Source organism: Monocercomonoides exilis (assembly GCF_001643675.1).
Source record: "Monocercomonoides exilis strain PA203 chromosome Unknown scaffold19-1596985, whole genome shotgun sequence".
Lineage (NCBI taxonomy): Eukaryota > Preaxostyla > Oxymonadida > Polymastigidae > Monocercomonoides > Monocercomonoides exilis.
This window is the reverse complement of record NW_027150564.1, coordinates 91,533-109,290: the sequence shown is the minus strand read 5'-3', so window position 1 is coordinate 109,290 and position 17,758 is coordinate 91,533. Positions and strand designations below refer to the sequence as shown.

Genomic DNA, 17,758 nt, shown 5'->3' with positions numbered 1-17,758 from the left:
GGGTTTAGCCCCTTCATTGAACTTCTGTGTGGAATTGGAGGGTTACATGGGGCATGAAACCTTCAATTCGTTAAAAATGTTATTTTTCGATTTTTTTAATTCATTTCTATTAAAAAAATAAAAAATTGTTATGATCTAAAAAATATTATTAAAAAATGAAAATATCAACAGAAATAAAATTTAAAGAAGGTTAGAAAAAATTACAGCGTGCAATGTCTTCGCGCAAGTACAGGAATTATCACAGTCGGCTGGAGCGAATGGCTCACATCGTTGTCGATGGAGTAGTTCGCATAACGGATGATATTAATTCCAAGGAATTCAGCCGTACGGTAATAAAGAATGCAGTTCAAGCACCGAGAAAAGGAAGGCTAGTTGGAAAAGTTGGCAGACCTGCAGCAGTAGTGGGCGAAAAGGAACATAGAGTTTTGGATATTATTCACATTGAAGCAAAGTCAAGAACTTGTTTAACTTTAAAAAAACAAGAGAATTGGTTTGCTTTTTTTTATTTTTATGTTTTGTTAATTTGTTTTTCAGATGGAAAATGTTTTAAAACGACAACGATGATGAAGACTCACCATTTACAGAAGTTTCAATGTCTGCTACGTACGGCTTTGTCAAGCTTCATCCGGAGCTGAAGACTGGAACGCCGAAGAATTTGGACATCAATAGACTGGTTGTTTCGTGCAGAAGTGTCTTAAAACCCTGGTACATAACACTCGACGAGCTGCATGAAAAGTTCCATTATAATCCAGCTTTGATGATAAATGTCGATGAATCTTCAACGCGCTTTCCTGCAGATTCCAAACAGCTTGTTGTGCATACAGCAGACACAAAAGCAGGTTTCACAAAAGAACGACCAAGAATGATAAATTCGACATTCGTGGCAGCTGTTGCAGCGGATGGATAGACAACAAGTGCTTTAAAAGGCATGCTCTCACCGTTCTTCAACCTTCTATCATCGAAAGAAGAAAGCGCATGTCACTTGAAAACGAACACATTTTCTCCTTCTTGATTCGCATGCATCTCGCGCAGATCCAGCTATCTGGCGAGAATTCCAAAAACAACTAGTCGACGTTTCAACTTTCGTACCACACAGCACACACCTCAATCAACCGCTGGACAGAGTGGTGTTTGCTGTGTTCAAATCTGAACTGACAAACAAATTTGAGGCTCCATCTTCTTCTTCATCTTCCTCCAAACGATCAGCAATTTCCGACGTTCTGCCTCAAGCCATCCACACTGTATTATGTCCTTCAGTTATTCAGAAAGCTTTCATCTGCAGTGGTGTTCTTCACAATTCTTCTGGGCCAGTTCTTTTGAAATTGCCCGAATCATCTATTTACCCTCTTCCATCCCGAAGAAATGGATACAACTTTGATGGAAAAGTGATAACCGACGAAAATCTTTTAGAGAAATGGGAAAATCATTTGAAAATGAATATTGAAAGGAAAAATGAAATGGATGAAAAGGAGAAAGATGAAGTGAAGACTGTTGTGGATGAAAAGAAGAAAAAAAAAAAGAAGATTTCTTCATGTGAAAAACGATGATTCTGAAGATGAAAAGAAAGATAATGCATTAAATCGAGCTGAAGGAAAAAGGAAAGTTATCAGAAGAATTAATTCTGATTATGTTTTCTTTTAATTATGTTGTTTTTTTGAATTTTTTTCACTTCATTTTTTGTGTCAGAATAAAGAAAAAGGGTCAGGATAAAATAATAACCCTATTAAAAATTCCTCACTTTTCATGAAAAATACACAATTGAGATTTTTTTCACTCAAAATTATAATAATTACACTTGAATAAATTGCAACGAAAGGAAAATTTCCACTTTCGAAGTTGATAACGTTTCATCAATTTTCTTAAATATAAAATGAACATTACCCCTTTGCTTAATAGATAATATAAATAGATTATGACAGAAAAATATAATCTAGAAATTATAAAAAGTGTTCAGAAAATTCTTCCACTATCCAACGCTTTTCGATTTTTTTCATAAAAAATGTGGTAAAATATCCTAATCTGAAAGAAATATAAAAATTTAAAATCAGAAACCATTTCTTAAAAAAACAGACAAACGTCAAGGAACAACAATTTGCTGTAAAAGGCAAAAATGGCTTTTCAGTTGGAACGCCTTCTTCATCAATATTTGTTGAATATTCTCCAAATTTTTGATCAAAATATTGTACTTGTTCAATCTCCGCTATCTCTTGAGCAACGATATGCTCCCCGAAAAAACCTACACTTTCGTGAGTATGCCCATGTAACAAAATTTCAATGTGATTCAATAAAGAAGAATGAGAGCTGTGAAGAAGAAACTTTGACAAGGCAACTGATCCAAGAGAATCAATGTGATCTTCATTCATCGAAAATGTTGTCAACGAATGTACAGGCCCGTCATGAGTAAGGAAAATAACAGCATCATCAATCAATTGGGATTCTGAAATTGAAGAGGTGGAGCTTGACTGATAATATTGTGCCAACTTCTCGATTTGTGACGATTGCAAAAAATTAAAAAAGTCAACTTCTGTATTAAACGGATAGCCTTTAAATATTTTTTGTTTACGCGATACACCTGGGATGCATCCACCAACTCCAGCTGCTATTAATCCCTCGCAGATTTTCTTTATAGATCCATGAAGAATAAAAACATTATCTGATATTTGCAATGACGATGCATGATAGAACATTGGAGGTTCATGATTTCCAGGAATAAAAAGTATTAATTTGAAAAGAAGAGAAATTTGCTTGCATCTATCAATTACTCTCTTTTCCATCTCTTCCACATCCCGAGTTTCCATTTTTCTATTGTGAAAGTAATTCTCCATATCCCCAAGCATAATGCATACATCTAGTCTTAAAAAAAAATAAAAAATTGTTTTAACATCTCAAAAATCACATTAACTATTTTTCAAACATTTCTTGATGAACTTTACACCATTCCATAAATTTATCAAACATTTCTTTATTGTTATGCAGATCTGATATGACAACGAAGTTTAAAGAATTTGTATCATCTTTAAAAAATGATTTTTCTTCTTCCATCAAATGAAAAAATAAAATATTTTTGTTTTTTGATCATTTCTTTATCAAATTCTTTTGTTTTCTGCTTTAGCACCTTTGAACCTTGGAATTAATAAGTTCTCAAAAATTCCATTTCACAGACCTACATCTTTTCTCAAAGAAAGTAGTAAACCTTTATTTTTTCATTTCAGAAAAATCAATATCGAGGATAGCCTTCTTTATAATATATTTATGAGATTAAAATTAAATAGAACAATAAGTAAATCAAATTTAAATGATGAAAAAAATATAATGATAAAGAAAAGAATACAAATGAAGTCAAAAAAAATTAAATAAAAATGAAAAAGTCAAATCATTCTTTCTCCTCTTATTCTACGAGCGAGTTGCATATCCTTTGGCATAATTGTGACACGCTTTGCATGAATTGCGCAGAGATTTGTGTCCTCGAATAATCCCACAAGATAAGCTTCGCAAGCTTCTTGAAGAGCATGAAGGGCATTTGATTGAAAACGCAAATCTGTTTTGAAATCTTGAGTTATTTCCCTAACAAGTCTTTGGAATGGAAGCTTTCGAATGAGTAATTCAGTACTTTTTTGGTATTTTCTGATTTCTCGCAACGCAACAGTTCCAGGGCGATAACGATGTGGCTTTTTAATTCCAGCTTGAGATGAAATAGTTTTGCGAGCAACCTTAGTTGCCAATTGCTTTCGAGGCACTTTAATAACTGTGGTTTTGTGAGCAACTTGTTTTGTGCGAACCATCAAGAAATGAAGCAATTTATTGAGGAAATATTGATCAATATATATAATTTCATTTAAAAGATGAATGATCATTCATTATTTCGCTTTGAAAATGTTCACAATTTAAATTGAGATTAAATAGCTATATAAAGCAACATACATAACAATAATTCATAAATATGTATATAAGTTAGTTTGATTGATTCACATATCCTTCAAAAAAATTTTTTGTATCATTTATAGTTTTTTTTTTTTTTTTTTTTTTGATTGTTTCAAAATTCAAAATAATTTTTTTTCTAACAAGTGAAAAAACTGACCATATTTGTTAATGCAAATTAATTCGTAATGATATGTTTCTTTTCAAATTAAAGCAAATATATTTTAAAGCGAAAATTCTTATTTTGAATAATTTTGAATGAAATAATCAAAAAAGAAAAAAGTATTTAACAAAAAACAATATGAGAATTTCAAAAATTAGAAAGTTAAGCTGTTGAAAAACTTTGTGCAACTTGTGAAGTTAGTGGAAATAAACTTGGTGGTTTCTCGAAAACATCAATGGAATTATGTGTTATGTGATGTTCGAGGCGGTCGACAATCGGAGGAGAGCATGGAAGGGGAAGAGGAGCGCATTTCTGAGGCAACGGGTCAGGAAGAGAATTTGGCAACGGAGTCAACGGCTGGGACTGATGATATGTTCTTTGCGACTGATTGTTTGGTGTTGCTTGCTTTGAAAGAGAAGAAGACGTTCCTGTTAAGCTCATCGGGGCTGTGTGTGAAGCAAAACTGTCAGACGCAGAAGAAGGCTTGGACGACGGCAGGTCGGCTGAGTGTGTGACTGAAGTGCGTGCTGCTTGCTGAGGCAGAGGGGGAGTGTCCAGCGGAGGCAGCTCTTCTCTCTCCCCAAGAATTCTATCGTCATCTGCATCGTCGCCTCCAAGATCAGGCAGTTCCTCTTCATTCGCCTGTTTTTCATCTGCTGTTCTCTTTTCCATTTTTCGTTCCTCAAAAACTGGAATGTCATCTCCCAACAAACTGTCTCCTTCCTCTTTCACGTTTGTTCTTTTAATCTGATTTGACTCATCTATTCCATCATCATCCAGATCCAGCTCTTCTTTTTCGGTCTTTGATCCTCCAAAAGTGCGGTTTCGCTCGGTTGGAATAGTTTTCCCATTCAATGCATCTTCGATAAGAAACATGCTGGGCTGAATGCTGCTGTAAGGCTCAGGTTCTTCTGTTTCACTCTGTCCATATGCACTTCCCTGTTTCACTTTTTCCTCTGCTTCTTTCATTTCCTCGTCAGACCAGAGTTTGTTTTGAACGACAAACATCATTCGAGGCGGTGACGAATGCTGCGAAGGAAGCTCCATTGAAATGTGGGGTCTTATTTCTGCTTGGCGACTTGGCGAGGCGATAAGCTCTGTTTCAGGGTGTGGAGATGAGGTAGATGAACTCTTTTTAGGCAAGTTTAATGAAGATCCAAACGAAGATGTCTTTGCAGGAGATGGAGAATGTGAAGTGCTTAATGCATGTGAAGAAGAAAATCGATCGAAATTCGGAGATGATTTCAAACGCTTCTGATTTCCTAAACTTTGAGAAAGATTTTGGCTGTTTGAAATTGAAGAAGATTTAAGAAAATCATGAGAATAACTACTTGGTCGATTGTTAGAGAAAGTTGAGGAAATGGGTGAAGGGGAAAAACTGGCCTCATCATCATTGAATGTTCTTGAACTTAAAGGAGATGGGTTTGTTGAAGGATGATCTGCCATAAACAAATCTTCATGCTGAGGCTTTGGCTGGGAAGGTAGAACAACAGTTGGAGGAGATTCAGGAATGTTATGAGGAGATGACTGAACAGGAAGGGGAATCCGTGAAGAATTTGGAGATTGTCGAGAATAAGGTGCAAAATTATGAGTTTGCGTCAAAAAGTTTGTTGAGCCAGAAGACTTTGAAGATGAAGGTGAAAAATATGGTTTCGTTTCGGGTGATTGCACTTGCTTCGATTGAGAAGGAGATGGAACTTCATTTAAACGTGGTGATTTCCGACCTCTTGTCCTTGGAGAAACTGGAGTAAAATCTGATTATAAAGCAATTTAAAAAAGAAAAAGAAAATGTAGTTTTAAAATAAAGCAAAAATATACGAATCAAACAGAAAAACAATCATAAAAAATATGAAAATTCAAAAAATATACCTTGCTCCCAATTCGAACGACGTGGACTCTTTGGAGATAAAAGCGATATCATTCCCTAAATCATTAAAATCAATGTCAAATTATAAAACAGTGAAAAAATGTAAATTTCAGTCAAAAAATACTTTCAAATATCAACTTCCAATGAGATCATCCTAGAATAATAAGATTTTCAATGAATTATCTTTTTGAATTGAATCTGTTCAAATAATAGTTTCATTAAAAATTGACATCGATATAAAGACAAAAAAATATTTTTGTGAAATGAAAAAAAGAACATAACCATAATTAATTATAGATATGAATTCTGATTCACCTCACCATTATCAAAGTAGCCCAAAGTTATTTGATAAACCTTTTCAGGGTTTGATAAAGCTACAAACTCAAACCCAGCCACTGGTCCGTTCTAAAATTTCTCAAACAAAATCCCCTCAAAAAACGCTTCGCTTTTCTCCAACAACTTTTACACAAAATCAGGAAGGTTCTAAAGCATCGTTTCGTTCTCAATCGTTAATAGGATATAGGTCCTCTCCAATTTTGAATAAATATTCTACGTTGAATCTTGTTACTGGTGAGAAAACATCTTCTGAACAAATTACGTCTTTGCATCATATACATCAATATGAAGATAATGAAGACATAATAATTACTTCGCCAAAGCGAATAGGATTGGAAACAGTTGAAAAAAATGATGATTTTTCCTCAAAGCAGAAAAGATGCGAATCTTCGTCTCCTCATGGTGCTTCAAGTCCCCCATTACATATGAGAAAGTCAATAAAAGGAAAATATGGACTTGGAGCAAGTTCTATTGGCGTTTATGAACCGGTTTTATCAAAAGCTGGCAATAAGCAAACAACAGATTCAGGACAATCAAACATTCAACAAAGTTTCATCGAAGAAACCTCATTATCACAATTTACAGATTTGAAAGTTTTAGGTCAAGAAACAGAATTAAAAGCTCAAATGGAAAACGAGCGTGCAGATGCTCATCTTCAACAATCGACTTCTGCATCATCTCCATCAATATTTATTGATGGAAAAATTTCAACACCACAAAATTCAGAGATAAATGTACAAACGCAGGAGCCATTTGAAGCGTGCGAGCCTATAGTGAAATCTCCAACATTCGCAATTCACAGACCATCACCTAAAAAGGGCAATTTGAATGTTCTGAAGGAAATGATTAATGAAATGAGAAAGAAAAGAGGAGAAGAGCCTTTGCAAATCCCCAAAACAAAAAAGCAGCAAACGGACAATGAAGAGAAAGACATCATTTCCGAGGACAGCAAAGAGAAGGATGAGAGCAATGAACAAAGGCTGAATCTCCAACCACAGCATTTGATCAATACATCAGACAACACTAACTCAGAAAACAATCAATACAATAAAAATGTTGAAAGCGCAAGAAATCAACTGTCACCAAAACGTGCTGTCAAATCACAAACACCTCTTAGTCCTCCTTTGTCAGACGATATCGTTTCACCAGGGCATCATCCATTTCCACACACTCCATTGCGCAATCCATTGATGGGGGTGTATTCTGAACACGATGTTCCAACTAATTCCCCATCTGGTTTCGCTTCATCATCATCATCTTCTTCTTCTTCTTCATCTTCAGCTACTTTTCCTTCTTTAAGCGAATCTAGTGTACAAAAGAACCCCTTTTTATCATCACCTTTTATCCATACAACGATTAATCCATCATTCAATGACAAAATGATTGTTGATCTGACAGATGAAGCAGAAGAAGGAGAAGCAGAAAAGAAATCTTCTTTGGAAAAGCCAATGGATGAATTGAACGAAAGGATGAGCATTGAAATGGAAAGTAATGAAGTTGAAGAGAAAACAAAAAGAACAGCTGCATCAACTTTATCTTCTTCTTCTACAAATTCTTCTCTTTCTTCCATTTCTGCTATAACTTCTTCTTCTTCTTCTTCTTCTTTTGGAAGGCAATGCTCGCAAGAAGAAGAATTAGAAGTCGATGATTTGGACGACTCGGTCTTTCATCGTCCATTCCATTCGCGTTTATCCTCTTCATCGCTTTCAGACGAAGCACACCCACAGCTCAGCCACCCAAAAACGACGTTTTCGCAGTTTGCAGCTGATTTGGACAGACAGCAATGGCAACAACAACAACAACAACAGAATCATCAACAGCAGCATCAGCAATATCAACATCTGCAGACTCAATCAGAACAACAACAACAGCAGCAGCAGCAGCAACAACAACCACAATCTCAATATTCCTCATTCACTGACGGCAGATTCGATGTCCACACCACTTCTCCTTCTGCTCCTCTATTGTCCTCTCACACACTCACCACGCCTAACCAGAAGGCTTCTCTCTTTGGCTCTCTGCTTCACACCTCCTTTCGCACACAGCCGCTGACTTATTCGAAGTCTTCTTCACACAGTGGATTGGGCTCTGCCTCTCTTCAGACGCCCTCACCTTTCTTCTCGCCGTCGGTTTCGTCGTCTTCTCTTTCCACTTTTGGGTCTCAATATTCTTCCTCACAGTATTCTTCCTCTGGCTCTCCTTCTTCTTCTCTTTCTTCTTCCCTTTCTTCTTCCTCTATCTCCTTCAAGCCACACACATTTCTCTCTGACCCTTCTTCTCGCCCGCTCCTTCGCAAAGGAGATTTGACAAGTCGATTGCAAGCGCTGCTGCCTTCAATCAGACACGACACGACGCTGTTTGAGATATGGCTGAACTCAGCTGAAGGAAGAGAACAGGATGAAGACTCGATGGATGAAGAGAGTGAATGGGAAGAGGAAGAAGAGGAGGAAGATGAAGAAGAGGAAGAAGAGGAGTATTATTATGAGAGAGAAAGAAGAGGAGGGAAAGGGGATAAGAGAGATAAAAGGGATAACTTTAGAACACCTAGAAGGGGCTATGGAATTGACGAAGAGAAAGAAAAAGAAGGGAGTATAATAATAGATGGACAACAGAAAGAAGAAGGAGAAGGAGAAGGAGAAGGAGAAGAAGAAGAAGAAGAAGAGGCAAAAGAAAGAGAAAGATTAAGAAAACAGAAACGCAGCCGATCAAAATCAGAAGAAAACGAAAGAGAAAGAGAAAGCGAAAGCGAAAGTGAAGATTTTGAGATGAAAGGCAAAGAATCGAAGAGAATGAAAGAGAAGCATCAAAATCAAGAAACATCAGGAACACTTGTATTTACTGCAGAAAACAGCAGTTTTGGAGCTAAAAGTCCATCTTGCCAAAAAATGAAAGGAGAAAAACAGAATACATTCAATAATGATTCATCATCAATGCAATTATCAATATCTTCTTCTTCTTCTTCTTCTTCTTCATTCATGAAAGTGCCAAACGGAGTCTCTTTGCTTGAAAGTGAGAGCGATGTGCAATCTCTTCCTGAGTCTGAGCTATTCTCCCCATTTCCATCTGTTCAAGAGCCAAATATTCTGTCCCCTTTGTCAAAATCATCAACAACAGCGCTTGTTTCTTCTGCGTCTTCTCCTCACAATGAAGAAGCAGACAAGAAGAACGTATTATTTGGAGAACAGAGAAGCAATAAAAACTATAGTGAAGCATTAATGAATGACTTATCTCCATCAAATCCTTCCTCTTCCTCTTCTTCCTCTTCTTCCTCTTCTTCCTCTTCTTATCTCCGTTCATCAATTTCAGGTGGTTCTCTTCCTCTTTTCTTTGGCAGCGTTCTTTCTTCAGCCATTTTCCCTCTCCCCGACCTCTCATTCAGCTCAAAACAAGCAGAAAAGCAGAGTTTTCTTCATTTTGCTGTACACAATCCAAGCGACTCGTATGCAAATATCCAAACGTTCTCATCTTCTCCTTCTGTTTTCAGCCAATCTTCACAAAATATGTTAAATCCATCATCATCATCATCTTCTTCTCCTTCTTCTCCTTCTCTTTCTTCTTCTTCTTCTTCTTCTTCTTCTTCTTCCTCTTCCTCTCCTTCCTCTCCTTCTTTTTCCTCTCAAATTTCTCACCCAACGCCTTCTGTCTTCTATCCCCAGCCTCCTCTTCTCCTGTCTGTATTTTCAGACACAGCTGAGATGAAGCTGATTGTGGCGGTGTGTCATGCCCTTCCTTTGACAGAGCAGAGAATAAAAGTGGCACTTAGAGCAAGAGAGAAGGAGAAGAGGAAGAAGGAGAAGGAGAGGAGGGAGAGGAAGGAGAGGAGGGAGAAGGAGAAGAAGGAGAAGAAGGAAAGGATGAAGATGAAGATGAAGAAGGAAGGAAGGAAAATGATGGGGAAGGAAGGGAAAATGCCGATGGATGAGACAGAAAGATCAAATAAGAAATGGAGAAATGGAGAAAGTGAAGGAAAAGAAAGTAAAAACAGAGAAAAAGAACAAGAAGGAGATGAAATGAAAGAGGAAGGGCAAACATTGGAGGATGACAGCTTCTTTGTGGATGCGCTGTTTCAGATGGACTTGGGGGGAAGAGGAGAGCTGAAGGACGGGGCATATGTTGTTGTGTATCCGCCTTGGTGTGTGAATATATTGGATGGAAATAATGTTTATTGCTATTATGATTGCATTTATTGTATTCATTGTATATTTTGTGATTACTTTCTTTTCTTTCTTTTCCATTTGTTTTCTTTGCACATTTATTTATTTATTTATTCTTCTTCTTTTTATAACATTCTTTTTTATATTTATCTAATATCTTATTCATTCAGGATCAAAGTGTCTCATCCTTCTTATCCACGCCCCATTCTTCTTGCCACATACAACTCCCGCTTTTTGACTACTTCTCATTCAATTTCATTTGCTGAATCACTTCTGCTAACATTGACCCAAAACAAGAACAATTCCATGCAAACCAAAAAATCAGCTAACATTTCTTCTTCTTCTTCTTCAATTACTTCTTTATCTTCTTCCTCCTCTTCTTCTTCCTCTTCCTCTTCATTATCTCCATTTTCCACTCCAAACTCCCATTTCTCTCTCTCCACATCTCCCTTCTCTCAGTCCAGTGATTTCTCTTCTCCTCATCACACAGCCACCATCCAGTCGTCCTCTTCTGCTGTCTCTCTCATCCCTCCACAGGCACTTGTCGCTGCTTCTGTTTATTCACTCACTCCGCCCAGAACATTCAGTTCTGCTTCTAATAATAGTAATACTAATAATAATGCTTCTTCTTCTATTGCTTCTAATGCTTTTAATACTGCTGGTTCATCTGCTATTGCCACACCTGGTTATGATGATAGACACACCGAAGAAGGGATTAAAGAGAGTGGAGAGAGAAGAAATGAGAAAGGAATGACCGAAAAGGAAAGAGAAGATGAAGATGAATACAAAAAGCACAGAATGCAAGTGGATGATCCACTTTCCAGTCAGCAGATTCCATTTGACGTGCAACAGACACCTCCGACTTCTCCTCTTCGGAGGTTTCCTTCTTCTTCTCATTCACTTTCTCCAATTAAAAGCACATCTATACAGAAAAGAGATGAACAAGCAAATAACAATGTACAAACACCCCAAACACACGTTTTTATCCCTCCTTCTCCACATCCTCTACCCTTCCAAATGCTTTCGAGACTTACAATTAATCCTTAGCTAACTATGCTTTTGCAAATTGTAATTTGTTTCATTGAATTGTTAAATTTTATTCAAAATTTTCAGTTTAGTTTTAACAGTTTTTTCAGTTATTTTTTAAAATAATTTGTTTGAATGAAATCAATATTTTCAATTTTAATTGATTAGCTTTTATAAATAAGATGGTTAAGTACTTTTATTGATTTTTTTATTTGTCAGATCAAAGCCCACCATCAAACTTTTATTATGAATACTCTTTGAATACTCATACATATTTAATAAGAAATGATAAAAATAATTCATTACTTTTTGATAAACATATTAATAAATAGCTTTTATTCTGATAATTGGATTTCTGTTTCCTTTTTGAATAATAAATATGTTGTAAATAGCGGAAAACTTAATGATGCACTTGTGACAGCAAGATACAAAGACACCATGCTTTTATCTGGATGGAACAAACTGGAAATATTTGTAAATTCAAAGACTGCAGACGAGCAGACGTATCATGCAATTGGTGTTGCTGAAGGATACTTTACATCATCTCTCATTGACTCTTTTCATGGAAATATTCATTATTACCTCTCCACACTTTCACAAGATAATGCTTTAAACCAGGATGTTCTTAATTTTTTGGATGAATCAAAGAACTATGTTCAAGATTTTTTTAAAAATGAGCAAAGCACAGAAGTTAACAAGCAAGTAGAAATGCTATGGAATCAGTTCTCTGGCTTAATAGATGGATATACTCAGAAAGACACTGGCTCTGCAAAGTTGACCGAAAAAGATTTTTGGTTTCTGGAAAACATTGGAGATCTCAACGATATAATTAGAAGGTATCAGCCCTGGCCATGCTTAAATGAAAAAAGCAATTGCTGTGATTTACTCAGCAGACGAGATCAGGGAACTTCTATTGTTAAACTACGGAAGCGGAATGAAGAGCTATATGTTATGCACAATACTTGGTTCACATATTCAGCTTTGACAAAAATCCACAAATGCATCCATTTTCCATTAGCAAATGGAAAGACATCCAGCGTATCGTTCACAAGTTATCCCGGATTGCTTCATTCTTTAGATGATTTCTACATTGTTGGGGATCATGTGTGCATATCTGGTGTTGCACTTCCTGTATTATCTTCAGATGCTTTGAATTTGATGAAAAGCAAAGCATTGCCCTGTTGGATGCGGGCGATGATCGGAATAATGAAAATCGGCGAGCAAAATGGAGAAGGCAGAAATCCAGGGGATATCTTTTCGGAAGCTCTGAATACAGAATCAAGCGGAACCCGGAATGGTGAATGGCTTATTGTTGATTATTCTCATTTTGAACCAAAAAAGACACTTAAAGATGGAGCAGTATTTCGCGTTGAGGCATCACCTTTATCTGTGATCGTTGAAGACGTCAGCAAGCAGTTAAGAGAGGAAGAGAGCATTATGCTTTTTGGTGTTCCGCCACATGAGTCAATCAGAAATGAACTGGGTTTCACAGACTTTCTTGAAAAGCAGTCGAATTCTGCTTTGTTCTATTCGCCTTCAGAGTCGAGGCGGAAGAAAGTGATGCAAAAAGTGTCGCGCAAGGTACACGACCTCAACACAGCCAAATGGGCGATTCGATACAACGATTATCTCGCAGACGAGGAAAGCATCCTGCCAAGCATTGGAAAAGACCCAGGAACAAGCATTGCCTCTCGGCACGATCTCAGAAACAGAACAGAAACAGCAGAGGCCGATAACTTTCTTCCACCAAAACCCTATGGAGCTATTGATGCTAAGATCACATCTGCTTTCATGATGAAGGATTCAAAGAACTTCTTAATGATTGCTGGGCCTACAACTTCTCATCAACTTCCCCCAGTTTCTATTTCTGGACTCAGCAAAGATTTGCCCTTTGCACATAAGGGACTTGCAGAATCCTATAAATTTGGGTGGATCCAAGCTGATTGGGATGGCAATCGTCCTGTCGAAAAGCAATCTTTATTTATTACAATCATTTCAATTATCTGTGCTGGAATTGTCAGTCTTTCTATTCTTCTTTATACTCTTGGTACTTCAGTGAGATGCATCAGAGATCGAAAGAGGAAAAATTATAGACCAATTAATGATATTAGAAATGAATGAAAACAATTTATATCTTGATAATATCGTTCATCACTCAACAATTTAAGTTATTAACTTTAATTTTTAACGAATGAAGCTATTTTTTTTTTTCCAATTTATTTTTTGAAGTCTTCACTCCAAACGTCTTTTTTTTTTTTTTTCGTTTTTGTTTTTGAAAGAGGGTATTTACCAAAATATGCAACTTTGAATTATTCCTTCATAAAATTTTTAAATAATTTAAAATACAATCAGATCAAAATGCTGCAGGAATGTGCGAATTTTTTGCCTTCGCATGATATAACCGTGCTGGAACAATCGCGTTAATTTCTATAATCTATAAATACATTTTATAATGCAAACAAACAAAACTAAAAGTTCAATGCAAAGTATCTGTATCGATGTACCATTAGAAAAAAGTTCTGAGAAGCCAGAAGTTGCAAAGAAACTTGAATCAAATCAAAAGGAAGAGCTTTCTGCGCAAGAAATACAGGAAAAATTAGCAGAAGCAGAAAGACGTAGAATGAATGAACTTCAATCAGTTTGATTTTTTTTATCCTTTTCAACTTTTTATTCAAATTTTTGTTGAAAGAAAAAAGAAGCTGGAGCAAAAGTATCAGAAAAGCAACAAACAGTACAAAAACAAAAGGAAGAAATGAATGCAGACCGTCAAAAAGACCGACAACAAATGGAAAAAGACTTGGAGATGGCACAAAAACGAGCTGAATCGCTAATGCAAGAAAAGGTGGAAAGCTGTCGTATGCATCAAGAAAAAGTTGCAAATATTCACAAAGAGCATAAGATGAAACAAGACGAATCCCAAAAAGAGTTGGAAAAAGTTATTCAAGATAAACTCCAAAAAGCTGATGAACGGAAAAAACAAAATGAAGAAGAGCAAGTTAAAAAAGCACAAGAGGAGATGAATAAAGTTGCTGAAGCACAAAAGAGAAAATCAGAATTGCCTGGAGATATGTCTATTACACCACCTCCAGAAGGAACAAAACTTGGACCAGAAGATCCGATTAAGCCATGCAAAGAATGTGCAAGTGGAGTTGGATCGTCAAAGCAATGAGTAATGACAACTCTTTCATGACAAAATATTTAACGCAGCTTTTTTTTGAGCATGAGAATGTCTTTATCCAAATTTTTATCTTAGTCATCTCTTATAACTGTAAATAGTATTATTTGTTCATTTTGTTCCAATCACTCACAAAAGAAATTGCACATTTTTAAGAGAGAAATATTTTTTTCCTTTTAAATTCTTTGCGAATTGGTTTACGGGTATCGATCAATATTAATTTTTATGCAGCTTGCTTCTCTTGCGTCCATTTTTGATGAATCACCTGGTATTCTTTCGAATTTAATTTAAATCTTTATATAAAAATTTCTTTTTTTGCAACTTGAAGGATTCATTAAAATAGAGATGCTTGTTCCTTGGATGAAAAAAGTTCTAATTTCTCTAAAAGAATTACATGAAAACGGTGAATGTTTTGGGTCTCTTCATCCTAAAACAATTTTTGTTTCACCATCTGAAGAAATATTTTTATTACCAGCTGAATGTACAACTGCACAGTATTTTTCACCTGAAGTGTTTTTTCATCTTGAAGCTCAAAAATCAGAAGGGATTCTTACCCCAGAAAACGATATGTGGGCATTTGGAATGATATTTTTTGAAATGTGTCTTGGATATAAACCATTGTCGTGTAATTCATTTGAGGATATTTTTGAATCTATATTTTCACGTTTTGGGAATCCGTCTCGAGCTGATTTGCATTATATTTCCGATAAGCGTTTTAATGCTTTATCTTTATTTAGTAGTCCAGTTGTTCCTGTTTCACAGACTCTTTTTTCAAGGAAGGAACCATTTATTCCTCCTTCAGAGTCATTTGGAATTCTTTCTCAAATACCAACTTATTTGATACCACATTTTTGCGATTTCATTCGCCAAACAATTGTTTATAACCCAACGCTTAGGATATCCGCAGCTTCTTGCCTTGAACTTCCTCTTTTTAAGTTTTCTTTTCCCTCTCCAATTATTCCAACGCATGCATTACGTCCATCATCACTACCCATAAGCCGCTCAGAAAGTGAACGTGTCACTGATGCAAGTGCTTTATCTTCATCGAGGCGGACTGGTGCTAAGATGAATGTATTTTCTTCGACTCAAAGGTCAACACCACAAACTGTCAAGACAACTCGTACAAGTCTGTCAGCTGTTGACACTCCGCTTATTAAAAATGAACAGATTTACGAAGGCGATGACATCGATGAGGCAGAAGCCTTTCGCCTTCTATCTTCAAAACGAAATCGAGATCTGAAAATGCCAAGAAATAGAGATACTACTTCATCCACACCTTCTGTTACACCATTCACATTTCCCCAAACACATTCACACGCTTTTCCTTCAGAATCTCCGTCTGCATCCTCAAAGGCAGCTACGCTTTCAAGGGGATCGACAATCGCAAGCAACATTCTGTCTGATGCATCGTCGTCTTTGGTGGGGACGGTCCTTTCGACTTTTCAGCCTTCGGTTCAGCCGCAAATAACACGCATCTGCCGCACAGTCCGAAAGACGAAAGGGCCAAGCAATACTTCTGCTTCTGCTTCTGCTACAAGCAACAAGAGCAAATCAAGCAGCGATGATTTGAATGAGGCTTACAGAAGCTTTGATCACACAGAAGGGTCAGATGGAATGATCGAAGAAGTGGTGGAAGATATCGAATTTGGCAAGGACACTCAAACAGCAGGTCCAAATTACAGAGCAAGTGATACAATGAGAAGCAGCACGGTAAGTCCGAGCATTGGAGAGAAAGGAACAACATCTCCAAAGAAAGAAAGCAGCAAACGACTTGTTCGAAAAGACGAGCCTGTTAGAACTGAAAAATCGCCAAAAGTTCCAACATCCGCCAGAACTCACCGCGCCCCTCCGAAAACGCCAAAGCATACACCACGTTCAGATGTGTATGGATTAAAACCGGAGAGCGCTCGCACCCCTGTGACCTTTTCGAGGCGCAAGACGCCTCCCACACGGCGCTCCGTGCGAGAAAGGCCGGCCAGGCTAATGCCTGAATATCCTTCTGTGGAAGACAACACAAGCCCACTTCCAGCACATGCATATCCATCATCAGCAATTACATCAATGCGAACTGAGCCACGTGCAGCGGCTCCGCGGATGGTTTCTCCTCCACGCTGCAGCACTGTTCCGCGGCCACGACGCAATTCTTTGTCTCCTCCGTCGCATGCTTCTTCGCCATTCTATGCGAACAAAGGCTCAGCAGCAGCAAGCGTAGAGTATCCGTCTGCACAGCCACCGAAGTACAAAGAGACAGCACTTTCATCACCTACACCTTCAACTGACTCGTCGTCTTCTTCTATTTCTGTTCCGCATCTCAATTTGGAGCCTCTTCAGCGTGCCCCAAGCACTCCCTCTGTTCGAACACCTCATCATCAGATACCTTCAAAAAGTGCACGCGCAAAGAAATCACTTCTACCGGCGACGCCCACAACTGCATTTATGAGGCAGATATCAAACTCCACGAAGCCTCGTGTGAAGCAAGTTGCATCCAGCAAGCTTGGCACTTCGGAATCTGAGCGTCCTTCTTCATCTGCACACAGCTCGGCACACAAACCTCCTATGAGTGCAAGATCCACCAGAACACCACGATCAGATGCTAGATACGAATGAGAATGAGAGTATTAGAGAAAATTAGGTGGTTCTTTTTAAGTTGTTGAATTTTTTTGGGAGTGAAAATATACAGAAATTTGCGTGCTGTATTTATAAATATCGATTGGTATTGCTTTTTAGTGGACATTAGCAGAATGATTTATCTCTTGTAAGCCTTTTTTATTTTTATTGAAACGAGTTTTTTGCTTCTTTTGATGATCGATTGCATTAGTTTATTTTGCATTGTTTCTTCGTTTCATAACCTTTATTGTTGTATTTAAATTGGCGATTAGTTTATTTCTCCTTGGAAATGAGTCATATTTCTGTTCTGTTATGTATGTTGTGAATTATATTTTAAAAAGTCTTTATCGTTCTTTGCTTTTTCAGTCAATTCATTCGATTCATTTCACACAAATCTGTTGACACAAACTGAACTCAGTTGATTTTGATAATAAAATAGTTTCTTTCAAAGATGTTTTTTAAATTGGATGATTTCTTTGCGAGAACTTTGCTTTTTGTAATTGAAGTCATCA

General features: G+C 37.0%; 7 protein-coding genes across 7 annotated transcripts; 4 read left to right on the top strand and 3 right to left on the bottom strand.

Annotated features, from left to right (window-relative positions):
* Positions 1–592: 592 nt before the first annotated feature.
* MONOS_8195 (uncharacterized protein) lies at positions 593–1,547 on the top strand (the record flags this gene model as incomplete). The annotated part of the gene is made up of 2 exons (XM_067878583.1): positions 593–839; positions 1,033–1,547. The coding sequence occupies 2 exons, from the start codon at positions 593–595 to the stop codon at positions 1,545–1,547; spliced, it is 762 nt and encodes a 253-aa protein (XP_067728325.1).
* On the bottom strand, positions 1,421–3,065 carry MONOS_17482 (uncharacterized protein). The gene is made up of 3 exons (XM_067870406.1): positions 2,915–3,065; positions 2,077–2,853; positions 1,421–2,019 (listed from the first exon to the last, which is right to left on the bottom strand). The coding sequence occupies exons 1-3, from the start codon at positions 3,040–3,042 to the stop codon at positions 1,938–1,940; spliced, it is 987 nt and encodes a 328-aa protein (XP_067728324.1). The 5' UTR covers positions 3,043–3,065; the 3' UTR covers positions 1,421–1,937.
* Positions 3,066–3,225: 160 nt separating this feature from the next.
* On the bottom strand, positions 3,226–3,821 carry MONOS_8194 (histone H3). The gene has a single exon (XM_067878582.1). The coding sequence runs from the start codon at positions 3,780–3,782 to the stop codon at positions 3,369–3,371; it is 414 nt and encodes a 137-aa protein (XP_067728323.1). The 5' UTR covers positions 3,783–3,821; the 3' UTR covers positions 3,226–3,368.
* A 317-nt stretch (positions 3,822–4,138) lies between these two features.
* Positions 4,139–6,233, bottom strand: MONOS_8193 (uncharacterized protein; the record flags this gene model as incomplete). Its single annotated transcript, XM_067878581.1, has 4 exons — positions 4,139–5,835; positions 5,951–6,005; positions 6,087–6,102; positions 6,226–6,233. 4 exons carry the CDS (start codon positions 6,231–6,233, stop codon positions 4,244–4,246), a joined length of 1,671 nt encoding a protein of 556 aa, XP_067728322.1. The 3' UTR covers positions 4,139–4,243.
* Positions 6,234–6,247: 14 nt separating this feature from the next.
* MONOS_8192 (uncharacterized protein) lies at positions 6,248–11,806 on the top strand (the record flags this gene model as incomplete). Its single annotated transcript, XM_067878580.1, has 3 exons — positions 6,248–6,311; positions 6,465–10,416; positions 10,609–11,806. The coding sequence occupies 3 exons, from the start codon at positions 6,248–6,250 to the stop codon at positions 11,483–11,485; spliced, it is 4,893 nt and encodes a 1,630-aa protein (XP_067728321.1). The 3' UTR covers positions 11,486–11,806.
* A 2,008-nt stretch (positions 11,807–13,814) lies between these two features.
* On the top strand, positions 13,815–14,796 carry MONOS_8191 (uncharacterized protein). Its single transcript, XM_067878579.1, has 2 exons — positions 13,815–14,102; positions 14,154–14,796. Exons 1-2 carry the CDS (start codon positions 13,917–13,919, stop codon positions 14,631–14,633), a joined length of 666 nt encoding a protein of 221 aa, XP_067728320.1. The 5' UTR covers positions 13,815–13,916; the 3' UTR covers positions 14,634–14,796.
* A 51-nt stretch (positions 14,797–14,847) lies between these two features.
* On the top strand, positions 14,848–17,682 carry MONOS_8190 (uncharacterized protein). Its single transcript, XM_067878578.1, has 2 exons — positions 14,848–14,907; positions 14,968–17,682. Exons 1-2 carry the CDS (start codon positions 14,865–14,867, stop codon positions 17,244–17,246), a joined length of 2,322 nt encoding a protein of 773 aa, XP_067728319.1. The 5' UTR covers positions 14,848–14,864; the 3' UTR covers positions 17,247–17,682.
* The last annotated feature ends 76 nt before the right edge of the window (positions 17,683–17,758 follow it).

Bases quoted from the DNA above. Each gene is read 5' to 3' on its own strand.
- MONOS_8194 (XM_067878582.1), bottom strand. From the start codon at position 3,782: ATGGTTCGCACAAAACAAGTTGCTCACAAAACCACAGTTATTAAAGTG.
- MONOS_8191 (XM_067878579.1), top strand. From the start codon at position 13,917: ATGCAAACAAACAAAACTAAAAGTTCAATGCAAAGTATCTGTATCGAT. The intron at 14,103-14,153 runs GTTTGATTTTTT...TTTTGTTGAAAG, and splicing joins GAATGAATGAACTTCAATCA to AAAAAAGAAGCTGGAGCAAA.
- MONOS_8190 (XM_067878578.1), top strand. From the start codon at position 14,865: ATGCAGCTTGCTTCTCTTGCGTCCATTTTTGATGAATCACCTG. The intron at 14,908-14,967 runs GTATTCTTTCGA...TGCAACTTGAAG, and splicing joins CATTTTTGATGAATCACCTG to GATTCATTAAAATAGAGATG.
- MONOS_17482 (XM_067870406.1), bottom strand. From the start codon at position 3,042: ATGGAAGAAGAAAAATCATTTTTTAAAGATGATACAAATTCTTTAAAC. The intron at 2,854-2,914 runs GTTTGAAAAATA...TTTTTTTTTAAG, and splicing joins TGTAAAGTTCATCAAGAAAT to ACTAGATGTATGCATTATGC. The intron at 2,020-2,076 runs GTTTGTCTGTTT...TATTTCTTTCAG, and splicing joins GCAAATTGTTGTTCCTTGAC to ATTAGGATATTTTACCACAT.